At 41.8% G+C, this 22341-nt stretch overlaps 2 protein-coding genes across 8 annotated transcripts in view; one reads left to right on the forward strand and one right to left on the reverse strand.

The window, feature by feature from the left end:
- Positions 1-15874, reverse strand: part of ZNF462 (zinc finger protein 462) — a 153177-nt gene extending 137303 nt beyond the window's left edge. For 3 of the 7 annotated variants that reach the window (XM_064379270.1, XM_064379265.1, XM_064379236.1), the window contains exon 1: positions 15059-15874. The gene's annotated coding sequence lies outside the window, so the exon portion shown is untranslated. The other 4 variants (XM_064379273.1, XM_064379262.1, XM_064379246.1 and 1 more) reach the window with 4 other exon arrangements.
- A 1442-nt stretch (positions 15875-17316) lies between these two features.
- LOC105707934 (uncharacterized) lies at positions 17317-19032 on the forward strand. The gene is given in 5 exon segments (XM_064376694.1): positions 17317-17382; positions 17534-17776; positions 17882-18014; positions 18017-18426; positions 18428-19032. Coding segments are annotated over 5 exon segments (882 nt in total). The 3' UTR covers positions 18458-19032.
- The last annotated feature ends 3309 nt before the right edge of the window (positions 19033-22341 follow it).

A 22341-nucleotide genomic window follows, 5' to 3' on the forward strand; every position in this document is an offset into this window, starting at 1 on the left:
AATTCTTTCCAACTCTATCATCATCCCACAACTGCTAACTAGGCACGTAAAACCAGGCATCGGATGAATGGCAAAAGCAAGCCATCTGTCAGAGGCACTGGGTGGCCCCTGATTGATCATTGCAAATGAACTGTAGAGGTGGCCATTTATTGGGCACCTTGCAGGGTACTGAATACTTTACATATATTGTGCCTCTTAGACTTCATCAGAAAGAGAATCCCACTTTCAAGATAAACTGGAGCAGAGGAACAATTAGGAGCTAGACTTAGGTTCACAAAGCTAGGAAGTGGCAGGAAGGGGTGTGAATTCACATCATACCCCAAAGCCAATCGCTTTCCCACTACTCTATAGTCACAAATAAGCAAGGATCCTACAACATGAAAAGAATCGAATCCATGTGAAAGTGGCATTCCCAAATACATCTCTTAAGGAAGTGGACAAATGGACAAGTCTTTCAGGCATCCTAGGGAGTCCAGAGTTCAATTCCTACTATTTCATCCCATATTGCTTACTGTATTGAGAGCATTCTGTACCAGTAACCATGGTCACACTCACAGCTACATCTCTGCTCCTTTAGTTTTGGGTTTACACTTTGGAAACCAAAAATCTCTCATTTAAGAGGATCCTAGAGATTTGAACACCAGTAAATAAACACAAGGTTTTTCTTTGCTCCTCAAATAGCCCTGGATACAAAGTTAGAGTGGCAACTCTAAAGTTTACTTATAATTAAAAAATAATAACATTCCAGCTGGGTGCAGTGGCTCACCCCTGTAATCCCAGGGCTTTGAGAGCCCAAGGTGGGTGGATCACTTGAGGCCAGGAGTTCAAGACCAGCCTGGCCAACATGCTGAAACCCCATCTCTACCAAAATATATAAAAAATTAACCGGGTATGGTGATGCATGCCTGTAGTCCCAGCTACTCGGGAGGCTAAAGTGGGAGAATCACTTGAACCCGGGAGGCAGGGCCTGCACTGAGCTGAGATCATGCCACTGTACTCCAGCCTGGGAGAGAGAGCAAGATCTTAGCTCAAAAATAACAACAACAACATTCGAATGACATCTTTGTTTCTCTGGAAATTTCCCAAATGTAAGAAAAAAAAGAATCATGAGTACTTTGCTTGTACAGGTGAAAAATCACTATTCAGTTTTACCAAAGAACCACTTATATGTTCTTCATCTTTGCCACTAACATCCACACCACCACCACCACCACCACCACACCACCACCACCAATAAAGCTACCAATGAATGTTCTTTTGGCCGGACCCAATAAGGTAAGTCTGGTTAAGCCCTACCAACACCATTCCATGTTTTCCAACATTTTAAAATATCACCTACCCTTAAAACACTCTAAAATTAGTCTCCTTACCCATGAGGTCTGAAATCATCTGATATTATAGTACATTAGTGAGACCGAGTAGACGTGGCCTATTAAAATAAACATTTGCACAGAGAAAACCAAAGCATTTCTAAGCCAGGCTACGGGGCAGTCCTCAAACTGGCTAAGAGATAGCTATGTGAGTAGAGCAAGAGTGAGGCATACAACATTCATATAAACAGCACGGCCAATATTTTCTTTGCAATAAGTACAATTTTCTTAGACATATCATTTTTGCTGGAATGATACCAAACAATAGGAACAGTAATAACATCTTTCTTCTGAAAAGCTCGAAAAACTTCATGTTTATTAAAAATTGTTCCCCTACAACACTCCAGGGAATAGCTCTGCAAGGTCAGGTTGAAGGCATTGTTACCATGTAAATGTACTTTTCCAAAAGGAAATAGCATCATTCTTGGGTAGTTTACAAGCTCCTCTGTATTGAAGTAATACAGAGTGTTACTTCATTCACAGACCATCGGTTCAAGATGTAATATAGTCTACCTGGGAATGGACAACCGCAGCAAAGACTACATATCAGTAAAGACAGACACAGCACCAAATTAAACAAGCACAATTCTAAAAAACTGGGTTTAAGATCAAGAACAAAATACCTAATATATTGACCAAAGATAAATGGGGCAAAGCCCTGGAGAAGATCTCTGCTTCAGTTTCTCTATCAGTGAGGAAGGAAGAAACTATCCCTTTTTTGAGTGCCCATTATGAACCAGGACTCTTATACATACTTTTTTAAAATCCTTATGTTAGCTCTACAGATTCAAATTATAATAATTCCTATTTTACTGGGTAGGAAATCATGGGGACAGAAGTTTAATGACTTACTCAAGGTCTCACAGCTAGTAACGGACAGAGACAAATTTCAGGTCAGCTTGTGTAGCCCCAAGGAGTATGCTCCACCTGCTAAACATCACTTTCTCAAGAGAGACCCCTACCCAGAGAACTGCATTCTTACCCCAGAAATTCTAAGAGATGACTGCTAGGTGGAAATTTGTACTCTTGATGTTTTAGAGAAAAATAAGCGCCTAGAGAGTATCTGTCTATCTCTATGTATAGAGATACACATGTGTACATATATACATATACATATATACAAACAAAAATATATACGGTAGCTGAGTTCCCAGTTGTTCTTTAGACAGATGAATTGCGCTGAAGTTCAGCCATAGTGCGAAAGTTTTAAGTGCATTATTTTCCCATATAACTGCGTGTCAGAAAGGGAAGGCTGCCAAATGACAATCTGGCCCAGTGATTCATGGTGTCACACTGACATACCCACACCGTATCACTTCTGATACAGGTTGTTGTTTGTATTTCCTGGAAATCATTGACTTCATTTGGGAGACAAACAGTAAACAATGCCCTAGTAATTACATATTCTTTTTTTATACTAGAATACGCTGGCAGCAAATTTCATAATTTGGAGGAAAGGAAGGGGTGATATAAAGTTAAAAGTTCTCGATTTACAGTTCCTCAAATCTTAGTGATCATGTTGCTAAGGCATTATCTTAAACACAGATGACTCCCTTTTTCATCTTAAGATTATGCCTTATAAAGTAAAAGATCTATTCAAATGAATCACATTCAATCGACTTAACAGGTTTCATGTGCTGAGGAAAATAACAATCCAGCCAATTTGGAATTTTATGCTTCAGGATTCCTATTTGCTGATTTACAAAAGCGTTGCAGTTATATTTGACCCGTAAAAACTTAAGAATTTCTTTTTCTGTAGACCTCAACACAAGCTATACAATATGTGCATGGTCACAGACAAAATAATATTGCTACCGACCTTTTTACTAAGATGGGGAAAGATCATGGAAAAGGGGCAAGAGGGGAAGAAAGAACAGGCAGAAACACATTGAAAACATCAGATATTCACTATTCAGAAGCTGCTTCAAATAAGATTGCTAACACTTACCTATGCTGGGGTCAATTTTGATAATTGTAGTTGACGTCTAGAAATGGGGTTATGAATATAATTATCATGAAGCAGCAATTGGGCAATCACAACCTAATTAAGCCCACTGACTAGATTATCTTGTTTTCCCCTAATAATCACCTAACATTTAACACTTGCTAATTTCAGGACCTATGGGTGATGTTCATTCATTATTAACAAGCTACAACCACTGGTCAGAAAAAGAATGGGTGAGGTTTTCTGAAACACTAAGTCAACCAAGGGGCAAAGATGAATTTCAGGAACAGCTGACATCTGTTCTTCAACACCACTTGAGTTCTCAGGCCTCCAAAATTTCTAATTGGAGGCAAAGCCACAGGAGAAGATGGAATGAATGACAAAAACTTCCACACAAATGGGAAAGATACAGTTCTGCCTCCTTAAATAGGTGCTATTTTATGTGATCTACACAATATACTTTTTAAATTACCATAGAATCTGTCTTTGAAAATGTGGTTTTCCTTTCGAGAGAGTTAATGATTCCTTTGCCAGGGCTGTATACATAAACTTTCTACGTTTACTTCCTTAGAGCATATTCCATGCTTCCTCTCCTGTGGAACCCCTCATGTTGAACGTGTTCACAAATTCCGAATTCTCACTGTATCTACAAAGATATGTTGACCCAGTTCACCTGGCTTCCTGCAAAGCAATTCCTGAAGGTAGCCTGGGTAGGTTTCCTCAAAGAATTAAAAGGAAAACTGAAGAAACCCATTGAGAACTGGTCTTTGAGTCAGACTGGTCTGAGGGATTATCCTAGAACGCTAGGCACTAGTGCCTCGGGTCACAGTTTATGCTGTCTAAGGCTGAATGGAGTCCCTATTCCTCTAAATTAGAAATTCTGCCCAGAGAACAACATGCTTCAGTTCCACTTTACTGTCTTTAACTATACAGTTCAATTGTTCACTTTATATATTTTTTTCTGAGCCTTTTTTTCCTATGTTAGTCCTTTAAGAAAATAACGGTTTTTATAAATTTGGTAAATAATGATATGGATAAGAAGTAAAAATGGATGACTCCACGCCCTCCTCCAGTACACTTTATAAACAGGGCATGTGTTTATTCTTCTACAAAGGTTTTGATTATGAGTCTGTCCGGGGACCAGAGATCAACTGAATAGATCAACGGCAAAGTGAAGATTTTATAAAACCACAACTAGTTGCTTCGGGGCTCAAGAGTCTACTCAGCAACTAACGTCCAACCACCGTCTTGCAGAAAAGCTACTCTCCTGGATATCGTAGGGCTTTTGGATCACTCTATCTCCCTTAGCACAGTGTGTCACTCTATTATGGACGTCTGTGCTCATTCATGAACTTCCTTACTGTCCTGCAGTGTTTCAGGGAGAGGCAAATAAAACCAAAGTACTCATCACCTCTCCATGATCTAAACAGAGCACATGGTGATCACAAAAAGGGGCAGGAAGTATTAGCATTCACACTTTTAAGAGAATCTGCACCATTTTCCATAAATGACCATTAAAGAGAACTAATTTTCAAATGTCTGTGCAGCTTTTGAATACATTTCTCAGGCTGATAGTAACCAGAGCCAACACAGGGCACCGAGACTTCAAAAAGGGCCCTATGAAGAAAAAAAGTAAAACAACTTTTCTACAATTAAAAAAAAAAAAGTCACATAGCATATCTTTCTGCCATAACAGGTAGGTGGCTCCTTTTTTTTCTGAGTCTGATATAATTTTAAAATGTTTATTCCTTAAAATGTCCCTTGCATGGCCTCTTGTTGTTTTTCCTATCATCTCCTCTATAATTCAGAAAAGGGTGCTCTTCAGTTAAACACACTTTCTCAACCTATTACAATAAGTTCTATCTCTCATATCAACCAATATATTACAATTAATTTTCCAGTATTCTCAGATTTCCTTCCAGAACTCCAAGGATATACTCCTGGCATAAGCAACTGGAAGAGATAAACCATCAAGAACATAAGCTATTAGCAGAGCAAGTAATAACCAAGGCCAGGTCCCACCAGCTGAGAGCCAGGCTTCTGGAGGCAGGCCCCACTTCATGTGAATCCTGGCTCACCAACTTTGCAGCCTCATGACTTTGGCTAAATTACTTTACCTCCCTAAGCCTCAGTTTTCTCTACCCTATGAACAGTCCCTGGTTCATATTAAATGTTATAAAAATAAATTATCCAGTATTACCTATGAGTCAGTCCAGGAAGGGAGACAGCATTTTTTAAGGTCTGTGTGGTATTCCCACTCTACAGTGTTGGCAGATTTTTTTGATGAAGGAATCATTTATTTTCTATTGTTCTTACCCAATATTAGAACAGACAATATTCAATTGACAGCAGAAAGGAGAGAAGTTCTTGCAGCTGAACTCTGACATTCAAATGAGAATGGTCTCTTCCGAGGCCAGGTGCAATGGCTCACACCTGTAATCCCAGCACTTTGGGAGGGCGAGGCAGGTGGATTGCCTGAGCTCAGGAGTTTGAGACCAGCCTGGGCAACATGGTGAAACCCCATCTCTACTAAAATACAAAAAATTAGCTGGGCTTGGTGGTGTGCGCCTGTAGTACCAGCAACTTGGGAGGCTGAGGCAGGAGAATTGCTTGAACCCAGGAGGTAGCAGTTGCAGTGAGCCGAGTCATGCCACTGCACTCCAGTCTGGGTGACAGAGCGAGACTCTGTCTCGAAAAAATTAAAAAAAGAAAATGGTCTCTTCTACATAGACTCCCTTCCCACTTATTATTATTAAATACTAATTAGTCTTCAGAGAAGACTATTTAAGATAGAAACCACTGAAGAGAAAAGATTTTTGGTGAGAAGCACTTGTTACTGAAATCTTTACATGATCTCTAGCTGGTATCTATCTTTGGTCATCTTCAGTCAATAACCCAGCATTCAAATTGTACCCCAAACGAAGGACCCCTCTATCAGGCCCATGGCAACCTGGGGTGAATGTTGGTGCTCAATTGCTGACTAATTGGTCATAACACAGAGGGATGATGTAATTAGGGATTAGAATGGCTAAACATTCTGAACCGCAATGGCCTTATTTTGGATTTTAAAATGCTAGGACTGGATGGAGATCAGCTTGTGATGCTTGGCTCAAGCCAATGGCTTAATCCCAAACTGACACCAGCCAGTAGTCATGGTCTATTCCTTTCCCCTCTGAAAAGGCATGTCTTTGTTCTTCATTTCTTCTAATACCCAGGGCATAGGTAGAGAAGCTCTATGGATCACTTTAGAGAGGACTATCACATTTTCTGTCCATTAATAATGCAGCTATTTTCTGCCGTGCTCTATTCTCTACTTTGTTCATTTTCCAGGAAAATCTCCACCTAGGCCTACTTAGCCAGTTCCCTCCAGTTTCCATCTGTCCTTTATCAGAAAGGCTGTATTTGTAACCCCAAAGTCACATAAATTGTCCTCCAAACCCAATTCTATTTTTTACAATAGGAACTGGCCAACGAATGTGGATCTGAGCACTGGTCTTCATATTTCACATGTGTTAGGTACCAAATTACAAGGTCTTTTTCTACTTGCTTTATTGTTTTCTTAAAAGCAATGCCTTACTTCTTCCTGTAGGCTCTTCCCAGTGGATAGACTTCTTCTATTTCAACTAGTCAATTACTTTCCTGCTTCTCTTCTTCTTTTCCTTCTCCCATCCAAGCAGTCACTCCTTCCCAGCAAATTTCCACCATATAATTACAGCAATGCTTTAGCCTACTTTCCTGTTAGCTTTAACAACCTTGTCTATTTTCTACTTGTGCTGATGCCACTGTTTGCTTTTCTGACGGGCTAATCCATGTATCCTTTCAAGGCCTAACTTCCCCTACCATGATAGCAGCTGGAGCTCTAATTCACAGGTGCCTTCCAAAGCTTTTCATTAGCAACAGAAATGAGATGGTTTAGAAACTCATTTCTTAATCTGCAGGTGAGTATTGGAACCTTTGTGCAGCAAACATCTTTCAAGTATCCCACATTGTGCCACTGCACAATTATTTCTGGAGTAATAAGTACAATGTTAAGGCACATTTGCAGTGTTAACGGGGAGAATTTTCCCTTAGAGGAAATCAGCTCCCACCCCCCGGCCTCTGGCATTTCCCAGTTCACAAGAGAAGCACTCAGCTGACAAGAGCAAAACCAAAGAATAATGGCGTTACCTTCTTAAATCAGAACAGGAAAAAGAAGAATTCCAAAATTTGGAGGCTTTAGAGTGTGTTCTGGTTCAACTGGCCAGACGAGAACTTCGGAGTGAGTCTGGCCTTCTCCAGCTGGGCTCTGTGGCAGCTAAGCCTCTCCACAAATCCTGGGCTTAATTACTTCTGACACAGTTGTCTCACCTGAGCCTACAGCTCCTTTTGTGCTCCAACCAAGCTGAATCCAAAGGTACGACTTTGCTTTCTCATCTTGGGCAAATGCTTAATTTCCTACTAAGTGATCCTAAAACATTTTAATCAGGATCTATTGGTTCCTAGCAGAATTTTCTCCATCTTTCCTTGTGTGGTCTTTGTTAAAATTTGTCTATGTGAAGGTCTAGCAAATAGCTTCCTGAATTATACAGTTCTCTTCTTTAAGTATTAATTTTTTTTAACAAGTAAGTACCTATCAACCTTCCCTTCACCCTAAAGAGCAGGGTCTACTCTTTGAATAAGGTTAAGGGTAAGATGTGGACAGGCACAGCACAAGTATTTTATTAATATCCAGAAGCAACATGCAGTGAACTGAACAAGCAAACACATGAAAGCAAGGAAATCAATACCAAAATACCCATGACCTGGCACACACAAAAAAACCTTCTCTCCAAGAATAACTCAAGAAAAAATGTCTCCAGCTAGGAATTAGGCAAGAATGCTTTGAAGACACCAAGCAATCCGCTCACCAGAAGTAAAAGACAATGCATTTGCAGGTGACATTACTAGCACCTCCTCACACCACACCACTCATTTCTTGTCTTTCTAAGCCATGATGAAAATAACTAACTTTGTGTTGGTATCACACCTCCAAAGACTTTAAAAGTCCTCTATGTGCTTCAGCTGATGAGGATAGGGGGACTTAGAAAAGAGATAAATTTTATGATAGCATTTCCAGGCACAAAATGTAAATCCAAATTGCTTCCAATGGACTTCCCATTTATCAGTGTGTGCAGTTCTCCAAATACAAAGTTCAAGGGGACAAAAAAAAAAAAAAAGAATCCAAAAGAGCTTCCTAGTAAACTGCAAATACAATCTAAATTCATAAAAACCCATCTTCCCACATTTGGAAACTTCTTCTCCTGGGTCTTATAAATCTAAGAGACAGTTCAGCTTACAATTATCTTCGCTCCAATGCCCCCCCAACCCAAACTTTTTTTTTTTTCTTCCTTTAGTACTGGCATGCAAACCATGCTGTTTTAACTTCTTTCCTGTTCTCCCAGTTCTTCTGGAACATTTTATTTTCGACAGTCAACTCATTTGGAGGAATGCCACACTGAGGTTCAACTGTTTACAGCGTTAACTGTGTTTCTGCCAGAAGTCCACATCTAGCACTACCTTCTCCACACTGCCTCCAGGATTAAAAATTGATGCATTCATTTGGAAGAAGCTTAGAAAATGTGGTAACTTCCAAACATCACTCTTCTTCTTTACAAAATCACTTTTGCTCATCCAAGAAGAGACAGAAGTAAAAATCCATTGCACCCTTCCTTATAGGACTGTCCCATTGCTCATGGCTAAACGGTGTTTGTGTTGTTAAAAGTGATTTTGAGGATGATTTCATGTATATTGGGAAAATGGGAAAAGGTTAGCCATTGGTCTGCAAGACAGAATTGGGCTCCAAGAAGATACATGGAGGGCACATTTTAAATGAGTAAGAACATTGGAAAACCACCAGTAATTGTTTCAGACTGGATTTCACCTCTCAGCCATTCATCAGTATTACAAAATGGCATCTCTGAAAGGAGCCAGTTTAAATCTGTACCACGTTGCAAAATAGATCCTTAGAGTCCAATTGTGGCCGCTATTGTAAGTTGCAATAGACTCAGACAAACTTCCCAAAAAGGACATTTGAAAAGGGCTCCCAAGCCCTTGGATGATGGGATGAGAGATGAGAGCAGGAAAGATGAAAAGTACAGCTACAAACCCAGGAGCTAACACTTTACTGAATGTCACATGAACAAAATTGGTCTCTGGATCTATGAATGAAACCATGCTCAACCCTGAGCTCCCCAACATGTTAAATCCAACTAAGAAAAATCCATACCTCTCCCCACTAGTGTGTGAGTACAGAGCGTCTCAGAAAGCCTTGAGCCCTGGAGAAGAGAGTGGCTATTTCACAACCCTCAACAATCAAATGCAACGGGGTAGTGGAAAGGGCACTAGGCTGGAGTTAGCCGACCTGAGTTCTAGGCCTGGCTTGGTTACAACTGAACTTTCTGACCTTGTGCAAGTCACTTCATGTCTTTGTGCCAGTTTCCTCTTCAGTATAATGCAAGTGGAGGGAGGAGACTTAAACTCTATGATCCCACTAAGGCCTAAGACAACTAAATTGGAAGGTCTGCCTGGTAAATATTAAATACCTCATAGTCCTTACTTATTTGTAACCTTTAAAATAATTTTTATGTTAATTTCTACATGAGAAATAATATTTTTGTTCCTCACCCCAAAACTTCAGTTTTTACTCCCTACTCCCTAGAGTTCTTCCACATAACACTAAATGCCTCTTTTCCTTTCTTTCCTATTTTTTTAAGCAACCTTCCCCAAACTAAGACTTGTGCTATTAAAAGAGCTTAGAACTTCCCATTTCCTTGCTAGGGCTAAAATTAAACTGTCCATTCCTTAGGGCCCGACATAACATCTGCCAGATGTCTTGGCATATCACACAAGGAGAGGAATTTTATTCTAGCATTATCTACTCTCCTCTCTGTTTTCTCATAATCAATTAATAGGTCACCAACACCCAGCTAATGTTTCTCTCAAAGCCATCAACTCCATAAGTATGTGAAACTCACAAGATACTTGCTTTCACACACACCCACCCCCACCTCCCACCCCCCTCAAGACACACAGTTGTTTTTTTTTTTTCAATCCACTGGATTTTAGCTTTCAGTCATGGAAATATTGTCCCTCCACTTCTGTTGGATATACCAACCACCCGAGTCATACCTTCATGACAGATCCTTAGCAATAAGAGTCCATTATGTATATGTCTCCTAACTGTGACTGTGGCATTATAAAATAACATCTCTGTTCCCCAATTATCAATTTAGAATATCTGATACAGCTTTCTCAATTCCATGATGCAGTGAACTATAAGTCTGAAAAAGGCACATACCATAATGAGTAAGTAAGTTTACCTTAACCAAGAAATCACAGCATCAAGGAATAATTTAAGACAGACTAGACCCTATTAAACTCCATCACACAGAAAAAAGGACTCTTTCCCATTGCAACTTTACCATTCCTTTCTTTCAGGAAAACTGACCACAAGTACTCTAAAGTCCATTAGTAGAGTTGGATTTTTTTTTTTCTCCTTCTGTCTTCCGGAAGGCTCATTATGAAAAGTAGATAAGTTTTTTTTTTCCTCTAAAAGTTGTTTCTAACTCCAAAGAGTAAGGGGGAAAAAAACAATTCATCAGGGAATGTGGTCAATGAATTAGACTGACACAAATCCAATATGAGAAATATTATGGAATATGAGGATCCAACAAGAATTTTTCTTATGTCAGTGTGCATCATAGCTTGCAAATATTTCCCATGATTTCTCCTTGTGATAGAGGCATGGCAAAAATTTGCATAATAAGCCACATGAACTTGTCTCATAAATAAAAATGATCTTTGGGCTTTGACATTAAATGAAAATGTCTGATTTGACACTTATTCTCTCATGGTGGTTCATCCAAAATGCTTGTCTTAATTCAAATGGGTATGTCTAGAAAAATTCAGGAAACCATATCCTTAAATATTATGGTGTTTGCCATGTTGATGAAGGGCATCAGAGATGAATGTGTCTTAGATAACCAGTTAGAACACATTCCCAAATTCCAAGATGCCTCTTAAATACCTATTTTTTGCCCTCCAGAAAAGTTCAACCCTAAGACACCAAAACATTTGGTTGCAAAGTGAAAAATGTGGACAAACTGCCGAATTGGCAACCAGATTGTTTGATTTCTCGCCCCTGCTGAAATAAGCAAATAAACCACTTGTCCTGCTATCAGTAACAATAAAAAAAACATGAAAGTTTGTTTCAAGATCAGTATATAATGTACTTATGTTTACATAAACATACATGGTTAATTAGATGTAAAATTATCTGGTAATTACTTTTCCAAATAACTCTTTATCCATTGCATCTGAACTTCCCAGTTTGGACACCTGGTTTGGTGCATCCATTTACACATTAGCAAATTTAAATATAATATTGGTGAAATTTCACTTCAGAGCAAAAGTAATGCTATCAAAAGATAACGTTCAAAAACAAATAATAAAAGTTATGATTCCAAGAAGGATTTTTTAAAAGTGTTCTTGGAGAGGCCTAGGTTTTTCATAAAGGAGCAGAGATCTGAACAGAAGTATTTTTAAATGAGCAAACACATCAACTGAAAACCATAAATTCTTGTCTGCACAAACATGGTTTTACTTCATTGACCATGGACAATTATCAGCTAAAGAACCATGTATTTCCCCTCTCCTTTCACACCCCTCAGAAGAACAATAACCCTCAATTAATGACACAACAGTTTGGTTTGAAAAATGTGATGTTGTCATATACAGCACTGTGCATTTACTGAGTGACAGTGCTACCAGCTACTCAACAGAATATAATTACATCTGGAATCTAAAACCACTTCAATATGCACGAAAATACTGTAGACATAAGGAACTTTACACACAAAAAATCTGACACATAATGAGAAAGCAAAGCAAGAAAAATGCTGTTACAAGTTGCTCACCAATGTGTTCCTTATTTCTCTTGAAGCTGGTACCTTTCTATTATTTCTCCTTAGTTGAAAGCAAGGTCCAATTAGCCTCCTTAGAATATATTAATTGGGTTCTGAATCTCCTCCAAGTTTTCATTCCACCGTGGAGCCCTCCTCACCTATCTTCAACAGTTTATCTAAAATTCTTCCAACATCTTCCCTCATCCTCAAGATGGCTACCTCACCTAATGGAAAAGCAACATCTTCATGGTTGGCTTCTATAAATTCCTGAAGCATTTCAGGATTTAGTTCTTTGCTTGGGTCAATTACGTAGATTCTCTACAACTAATCAGTGAAGAGCTCCCATCAATGTGTGGACCAGGGTAGGACTCGGCCCTTTTTTCAGATTATCCTCACAAAATGTCTTCCTACATGATTAATAAATTCCTCCCAATCAAAAAGGTGAAGATACCTGGACATAAGTTTTTCTCAACCGACATAATGTTTTTAAAATTTGTTTCCATAGTCATATTGTTAAGAAGACATACTGATATTTCTGAAGACTTAGAGTACTTCAGAACACAGAAAAAAATAGCCGAAGGAAAGGGAAAGGGGGAAACAAAGGAACTAAAAGAAGGCCTAACATACAAATGGAATGACCTGAAGAGAAATGGAGAACCTGGAGAAACTGGTGCTAGTCAGTCAGTCTTAGAGTTCCTCTGAGATCTTGCAGGATTACTCTTACTATTTTTTATATTTGCAGAAACCAACCCAAACCAGACAATAAAGTCTTGCAATGCATCGAAACATGATGATAACCAAGCCCAAGAACTAAAAAAAAATCTCAGCTTAGGGCCATCACCATCTTCACAAGGAGGAAATAACATTTCCTGGTGACTTTCAGGAGACCTGGTGCAGCTTAAAGTTGTGTGAAGACCTCAGTGGAAATGTTTTAAGGTTTTTGCCTTGCCTTTCCTGAAGGAGGTCAAAACCCTTCAGGTCCACTCAAAAGGAGAAAAAAATTCCAAAAGTTTACTTTAAAATGGAAACAAACGCCTCAATAACTTGTGAAAGCACTCCTTTGGTGGGAGAAAAATCTGAGGAACCCTTAAGAAACCCTCATTTCCTTGCATAATGAATAGAGAGTGAGGAACCACCACAAGATTTCCCTCTGGAAAGGGAGAAGGACTAGGCAAGCAAGCCTCCTCCTCCTCCTCCTCCACCCATCACCAACAGAGCTTCAAAATGGAGACATCCATAATTTTATAAACACTTCTCATCTCAGCTTTGTCTCCTGGAAACCCGCTCTCCTCCATTTTCTGGTGGAGTTACAACATGACACGGCTTACCTGACTCAGTTCCCAGCTCTTAACCAAACTAGTCACTTCCTCCAAAAACCTGCAAGCAACCTCCAGAAACAAAACCAAAGCAAAGCAAACAGCCAACACAGACACTCAGACACAGCCCCCGGGAGCCCTGGGAGAAAGCCCCAACTGGTTGGTCTATCCCCATCCCAGACGCGTGCTTAAAAATGAAACTTTTTTTTTCCTTGGTTGGGGAGGAATATAAAAGGAACTCCAGGCAGCCTCCCTCCCTCTCTGTAGGTTAGAAGCTACAATGAAAAGAAAATGAGGGTTCCTTCAGGAATGGTGAACAGCCTGGAGAATGAACGTGAGAAGGAGCTTTGTGTTTTGGAGTCTGGACTGGAACCAAAGCAGACAGCTTGCAAATGGAGGACAGGGAGATAAAGAAAGGGAAAGAGGGGCTGCTCCAATGGGGGGCGGCTGCGGCTTCCCCTCGTGCCTGGAAGGAGGGCAGACCCCTGGGAACTGCACCAGGAGTGAGACGCCCCCCCAGGCCCCTGCCTTCCTTTCTCCTTTCCTCAGAGGAGAGCCAAGCGTGTGTAATGGCTTCTCCTCTCCAGAAACCGTTGTCCTCCTCCACCAGACGCGTCTGAACCCCTAGCCTGGAGACAGCTCCTCAGCCGCTCTTGAACCTGCGCCCCCCACCCGGCCGGTGCCCCCCGCTCCTCGCCTCTCTGTTCACCAGCAGCACCGGCACCAGCGGCTGCAGCAGCCACCCCCCGACACATCCCGACCCCGCATCCCAACTTCGGGGAGAGAGAGAGGAAAGAGAGAGAGAGGAGAGAGAGAGAGCCAAATACCTGAGGAAGGGGGGGGTGCCAATCCGCACGGCTTTGCCATCGGGCGGGGGACAGGCAGACAGAGGGGGGGGAAAGGAAGGAGAGGGACAGAGAAAGAAAGAGGTCAACCCGCTCAGGTCGGGGCCGCTGGCTCGGAGCTCTCCCTCCTCTGACCCTCGCTCGCTCCCTCTGGCTCTCGGCTCAGGTCTCCTGCCTCCCGCCCTCCGCCCCCCTCTCTGTCCCTACTCCAGTCCCCACACTCGGAGCATCCGTCCTAAGCCTCCAGCTCTCTTCTCACTCATCTTTCATTTTCTCTTCTCTTCATAGAACTACACGAAATTAATTAAGCCACCGCGCTCACTCCCCCCAGCAGAAGGAGCAGCCAGCAGGAAAAGCACAGCCACCTCCACTGCCACCACTACCACCTTCTCCTCCTCTTCCTCCTCCTCCTCTTCCTCCCTCGCTTCTCCTCCTCCTCTTCCTCCTCCCCCTCCTGCTCTCCCTCCTCCCCCTCCTCCTCTTCTCTCTCGCTTCTTCTCCTCTTCCAACAGCCAGTCCATGCAGGGGACTTCCTCTCCTCGCCGCTCCTCCAACCCTCCTTGGCCGAATGAATGAGCGCGTTTGTGCCTCCACCACCCCGCGCTCTCCTCCCCGGAGCACTCGGACCACCCCGAGGTGGTTGTTAATTGCAGTAACTTACAGAAGAAGCGTCCCGGCGCCGGGAGGTGCTTCGGTTTCTCCAGCCCCACCGCCTCCTTATCCTCTTTCTCTTTCTCCTCTTCCTGCTCGGGTTATTGTTGTGGAAGTTGTTTGGGAGTCTCATGTGCTTCTGCCGGGTCTCAGCAATGGAGGATCGCCATCTTCCCTGCCTTCCTCGGCTCCTCAGACTCGCTGCAGCTGCAGATGACCTGAGATATCCGTCTCTCTCCCTCTCCCTCTCTCTCCCTCCCTCCCTCTCCCTCTCACTCTCTCTCTCTCCCCTCTCTCTCCTCTTCTCTCTCCTCTCCTCCCTCTCCCTCGCGCGCTCTCTCTCTCTCCCTCCCTCTGTGTCTCTCTCTGAATAATGAGCAACCAGGGGGAGAGAGAAAGCAAGACAGAAAGAGAGAAGGAAGACAATCTTCTCCTGCCACACAAAACGCCGGAGCACCAGGGGGTGCGCGAAGCCTTTCTAATAACAACAACAACGTGCAGGAGAGAGGAAGAAAAGAAAGAAAGAAAGAAATGAGGAAAAAGGCTAGGGGAAAAAAGAGGAAGAATTATCCAAGAGCTGGAGAAGAGCAGAAGGAGAAGCTGGAGGAGATGCTGAGGCTGCTGCTGCTGTCCCCCCTCCCCCCTGCTGAACCCCAGAAGGAGGCAAGGTGGTTGCAAAGTTAAGGCTGGGACATTGTCTTTGTCACTCAGAGCAACACAGAGCCAGGCCAGTGAGATGCAAGAGGAGGAGGTGGCGGCGGCAGAGGAGGAGGAGGAGGTGGTGGTGGAGGAGGGGGAGGAAGAGGAGGAGAAGGAGGCAAAGGAGAAGGAGAAGGGGAAGAGAGAGATGAGATGAATAAAGACCTGCGGAGAAGGCGGTGCGAGGAGCGCGGCGGCCGGGCCAAGGCGTGCGCGCTCGCGTCCCGGTGGCGCCCGGCAGCCCTGACCCGCAGAGGAAGCCCCCGGTGAGGACCCTGCCCGGCAGCTCATAGCGCTCCCACCGTCAGTCCTGCCCGAGGCGCCGAGCCCGGGCCCCAGAGGGTCCCTCACTTGCATCCATCTAGAGGCCAACCTTTGCAAAGAACATACATGGGGAACTGGAGGTTGCAAGTCTAAACCCAGATCAACCACGTGGGGCTTTTTAATCCCTTTCCAGCTTGCGGTGTGAGTATTTCCAGTGAAAAGCTCAAATTGTCCATTACTGGCACGTATTTTGAAGTCTTCTCCCCTGAAATAAAGGCTCATTGTGCGTTTTATTTCTTTTCTGATATGGAAGGTGGGGGGTGGAGGAGGCAAAGAGCCCATCATTCCGAGCTTCGGAACCACCACTTTCTTTTCCTAACTTGTGAAATGTTTTGACTGCGCACCAAAAGAAAAAAAGAAAGCCTGCTTAAATAACTTTACACCCTCCAGCCCCGCGTTGTTTGCACTTTCTGGTTGATCGTCTAAAGGCTCGGAAAGTAACAATCAGCGCTCCTAATGATAAGGTGTCATGGTGTTGAATACACGCGAGCCAAGATGAAGCTTTCACACCTTGAATTTTTATTTAGCGTGATTTCCCCCCGTATCATTCGGAACTATCTCTTTCGCAAAGGAGTGGTTCCCCCCTCCATCACCAGGTCGAAAGTCTCCTAAGGCTTTAATTGGACTGGGAGCGGTGGGGGGTGGGGGTGGGGGTTCTACAGTATTAAAAAAATCAATGCAGTAAGTCAGGAGCAATTGAAGTTCAAGGGCATGGGCTGATTGTACCATTTCTATTTCTCGGATCTTGGAGTTGGACATCAGCAGCCTCAGGAGAGAGAAACGCGCAGCGCGCGGGGCAGAGACCTTAATTAAAGTTTCTTTTGTCCGCGTCTGAATTGGGGGATGTTGCTGGATTCCTTTGCATTGAGGAGCGCGCATCCGGTGAAGGCGCGGTGCTAAGGATCCTGGGCAAGACTGTCCTCTTTAAATGCTCGCCCTTTCTTCTCCCTCCCCTCCAAGCAACAGTCCGAGAAGATATATACCCATAAATCCATACAATAAAGGAGAAGGAGGAGACGCGCGCGGAGTTGGTTCCCATCCGATAGCGGGGCTTCCTAAACCGATCTAAATCTCCTTTTCCAAGGTTTTCCCGACCCTATATTCCTGAGCAGAATCTCTCACCCCGAGGCACGATTTCACCCACTTCCAGTCAACACTTCCTGCCCTTTTCTCCTCCCACTCACATTGAAAAGCTCGGGATCCCTAAAAGGGTGTTGATGGCGGGGGTGATAAATAAATAAATAAATGACACTCTACGCGTGCGGTGGAGAAGAAAGGAGGGGGAGGGAGAGGAAAGGCGAGGAGAGAGAAGTAAGGAGAGGAGAATAACAAGGCGCAGAAAGGATAGAGGCGAAAGGGGAACGGGAGTCACCGAGAAGAGAAAGAAGAAAGAAGAGAGGAGGAGGAGGACGCTGAGGCTGTTCCGGACTGAAATGATCCTGGCTTTGTGCGGCTTCGGGAGGACTCCCCCTTCCGAGTGCCCAGAGGGACCCAGGGAAGTCCTCCGGCCCCGAGCTCCTCCCCACCCGGACCCGGGGGGTGTCTGAGCGCTGGCCGCCGCCACCCCGTAAATTCCTCGTGGCAACCGGAGGAAGCGCGCCAGGTCTCCGCCGTCCCTCCACTGTCCCGGCTGATAATTTACCTCTTTGTCTTTAATAAAAAGCTGACTTTTTCTGTCAAGCTCTGCACCGAGAAATTAACAACCGTATTTCAGGTTGAAAGCTCCTATGACTGCTGGGTTTTGGAGGCTGCGATAAAATCTTCGACGTGAAGGTACCTTCTGGGTTGGCTTTGGGTCGTAAGTCCTAAGAGGGGGGCCGTCCTTCCCTGGGGGCAGGGACGTAGGGAACCAGGCGGTGAGGAGGGAGGAAGGAGCGACGAGATCCGAGGAAACCTTGGGTTTCCAAGGCTCCTGGGGCACCAAAGGGCTTCCCGCAGTCGGGGAATGAGCCCTGGGGAGGAGCCTTTTGCGAGAACGTGAGCGCGCCCCAACACGCCTCAGACCTCGTAAACCCACTTGGCAAAGACCGGGGAAGCGGCTGGCGGACCGACTGCGGTGAACTCAAGAAATTAACCTGCGCTGCAATTAAACGGGCTGCCGCCCTTTCAGACTCACCTCGAGCGACCGAGATAGAGAGAGCTCCCGAACCGGCCGCGGGGGGACCTGGCTCCACCCTCCCGTCCCAGGAGAAGAGGACAAAAAGGGGAGATGGACTTGGAGGTGGCCCCGCCCTTCAAACGCTCCAATCCTTGGAAACCAAACCTCCTCTCCAAGCCTCCACGTCTAGAAGGGACAAAGGCAGCGAGGAGATCCAGAGACCGACGGGGAGATGGTGGCTTTCAGGCTTCTGGTGTGGGTTCATTTGGGGAAAGGTACAATGGTTAAGTTTCCATCCCAAATACGGTACCACAGGATGGTCTTTAGAAGACACACACGGTCTTCTACTTTAGAAGCAAACTGACTTCCTGAAGCTGTGAAGCGAACTATTGCAAAACTCCCCTGCTTTTTGAATGTGGGGGCGATACAAATTCAATTAATTATGCCATACACATAATCTTTTAGACTTTTTAGAAGTCACAAACGCTTTAACTCTACAATGATAGTAATTGAAAGAGGTTAAACATGAATGGAGTTTTTTTTTTCTTTTTGTTTTTATTTGGGGTAATTTTTTCAAATGATTAAAAAAAAACTGTATAAATAAAAGCTGGGTCATTCAAGGAAAGCGCTGTGCCTGAGGGTTTTCGTTGAAGACCTTAATACACTTAGCATTTAAGTAACTGTAATTATGCTTTGCCATTAGCAGACCATTAAGATAAACAGGAGAAAGTTCACACCTCCTGCTATTTCATTCCCTAAGAATATTCACAAAGATAATACCAGGCTAGTTGGGGTTGGGTTATCTTCTCCATCAGGAGGTTTAAATTTGTTAATTAAAATAGAAAAAACTTGGTTTCCTACACAACCAGCAATGTGAGGGAAGTCTCACGGGGACATACCGACTCCATGAAATTTACCTTTTTTAACTTTACCCTATGGCATTATCCCCTGGAGTCATATGGGGTTTCAAGACTATTAATGTCCCAGGGAATATGAATATGTTAGAAGTCTGGACTTTCTTCTCCCTTATCATGAGTGACTGGCATATACACTCCTCATAAAGAGAAATTATGGCTCATCAAAAGAGTGACTTTATGAGCATTAATAGAATAATAAATCTTGCACTTTCAGTTCAAGAAACAGTGAAGTCCTATGATCAGAGTGACCCATGCAAATATGATCCATTCACTTGCCCAACTCTAACAGGATACGGATAGTCTATAAATCATTCTAGTTTTTAAAACTTTAAAAAAGGAAGGCACCCAAATCCCCCAAAGGAAAGTGTTTATGGAGGGAAAGGGACTTCTAGCAAACCCACAAGAAGAGATCATGGAAAAATGAACAATCAGTCCAGAAGCCGAATTAGATGGAATTTCAACTGCAACAAGAATGGTTAGATGTTCTAATGTCATTGTTTCAATATTTACATTCTATCATTTAAAAAGAGACAAGTCTTCCTGCTTCCTGAAAGCTATACTAAAAAAAAATCCAGTTCATAGCCCCACTTTGTAAATTCCAGCTGGAAAACTGTTCAAGTCGATGATTTTAGCAAAAGAAAGAGTAGGTGAACACAATATGACTTTTTAACCACATTGTCACACATCTCTTAACTTGGTATTTCCCTGCCTATGTAAAACTTCCTTTCTATGCAATGCAACATAGTCTTTTTACTAATTGAGTTTGTTTGTGATTTTTCAATGAATTACCTATTTTGAATTCTTGAGAGCTTTACTCTTGTTGGAAATTACTGTCTTCAAAAAATTTTTCTCAAAACTTCAAATCGGATAATTGCAGACCCTCCAAATACCAAAAAAGTGAAGTCACTAGCACACCTTTCTGATCTCTTATAGAAAAATCAATATAATGTCATAAAGCCATATTTAAACATATGTAACTAGTTAGCTAGTGCCCATGCCTAAGGAAAAGTGACTAAAAGAAGACAAAGGTGGATTATTCAGGATTCTGAACAGCTCTCAAAGGAAGAGACATTGCAGTAACTAATATTAAACTTAGTCCATATGAATCTTTGTATATACACCTTCGGATATTAAAGATGTTTCGATAGTGATACTTTAAAATTCAAAAGAAAGTTTCCATAGGTAGAAGTTAAATGTACAGTTCTATCAAACTAATTATTGTAATATATCAAACTAATTATTGTAATATGTAGTGTGTATTATCGTTCATTCAGTCGTTGAGTCTTTGTTTAGCATCTGTATTATGCCATTCTCAGAACCGAATACTAGGGATACAGAGATGAATAACTGAAATGAGTGAGATTTTTGATGCATGATCTACTTCATGAGCTACTAGCTTCAAAATCACATTACTTAGATTTAAAACTTCAGATTTTTTACTCAAAAGCAATACCAGGATTTGGCCAATGATGAAACAATAATTAATTTGAATATTTCTGTTCTCACAATGAAGCTATTAAGGAGTAATATTTTGTCAAAATAAAATTTTTGGAGTTCATCGTAAAGCCAATGTCTTAACTCATAATTTAACATGAAATTCTTCCTCAAAGAGATCTATTTTATTTTATTTTATTTTATTTTATTTTATTTTAGATGGAATCTCGCTCAGCTGCCCAAACTGGAGTGCAGTGGTGCAATCTTGGCTCATTGTAACCTCCACCGTCAGGGTTCAGATGATTCTCCTGCTTCAGCCTCCCAAACAGCTGGAACTACAGGCACACACCACCATATCAATCTATTTTTTGTATTTTTAGTAGGGATGGGGTTACACTGTGTTGGCCATGCTAGTTCCGAACTCCCAACCTCAAGTGATCCGCCCATGTCAGCGTCCCAAAGTGCTAGGATTACAGGCATGAGCCACCACTCCTAGCCAATCATTTTTAAAAAGCAAAATAGCAATCTTATATCAACTAGGGTTCAATTAACTAAATTCTGAAGACAAGACTCAAGTGAACAATTGCCAATTTGTTGAAGCTTCACTTCCAGCAGAAAGACCAACATTTCTAGGTTCTTACTATTTGTTCTCCAACTGAAGCTTGGAGAAAGGAAGTGACTTATTCAGGATCACAGAGCTGGTGACGAGCAGTCAGCCCTAGAATCTACACTTCAATGGTAGTTTCTCCAAAGTTATAATTTTCATATCACAGTCAAGATTTCTTCTTTTTCTTTTTTTGAGGGAGAGGGGGATATATTTTCATGTTACTTGGTCCTGTTAATTAATATACATTTTTAAAGTCAACTTAATTTTTTTAACTTTATCATAAGCAATAAAATTCACAAATTACAGGTCTGAAGGGCTATTTATATATACATTTTTCAATGCATATCAAAATACATATACTATTATCAAAATTGAAAGATAGATTTTTGGATTAAAAAATGTCTGATAGTATACTTGCTAAACTGAATGCTAATGACAAGGAGTGAGAGAGATGGGGAGGAAACTGTTGTTACAATTTGTGTGTGTGCGTGTGCGTGTGTGTACAAACATGCATCACTTTTATAATTTAAAAAAATCAAAGAAAAAATTATGTGATGTAGTAGCTAGTCTATCTCTAAATGAAGCCATCTCTTTGTGTATTCTTAGAGGAAATAAAAATTAGCACAAATCTTTTTTAGAGCAATTTAATAATATACATTTAAAGTCTTAAAATGTTCACACTTTTGTGCCCTAATTCCTATGCTTAGAATCTACCCTAAACAGAAATGGAAAAATATGAATATAAGAAATGATAAAGTAAGTAATAAAAAATAAGTGATTAAGAGGAATAGTTAGGTAGATAATAATCTATTCCAATTATGACATATTAAGTAGCTTAAATTGTTTGAGAATGTTGTGATTAAATAGAAAAATGGTCCAATATTAGGTAAAAGACCTGAATATAAAAATTATGATCATGAATTCCTTTTTTTTCAAATTGCATACCCTAAAAATCACCTTGAATGGAAATATACCAGCATATCAACAGTAAGTTGACTTCTCGTTATAAAAAATTTAGAAAATTCAGAATGTATATCTAAGCTATGTAAGTTATATAGTTGTATAATGATGTTTTATATATATATATATATGTATATGCTATGGAGTCAAATGCTTTGTTTGGATTGAATTATCTTTTTAAGTGTTTAAAAACATTTTAAAGTTAAATGATAGAATGTACTTTTTATGTGTCTGGTAATTGTAAATGTGTCTCA

This window comes from Aotus nancymaae, unplaced genomic scaffold, assembly GCF_030222135.1.
Source record: "Aotus nancymaae isolate 86718 unplaced genomic scaffold, 86718_ANA_hifiasm-v0.15.2.pri h1tg000003l, whole genome shotgun sequence".
NCBI classification, from domain to species: domain Eukaryota; kingdom Metazoa; phylum Chordata; class Mammalia; order Primates; family Aotidae; genus Aotus; species Aotus nancymaae.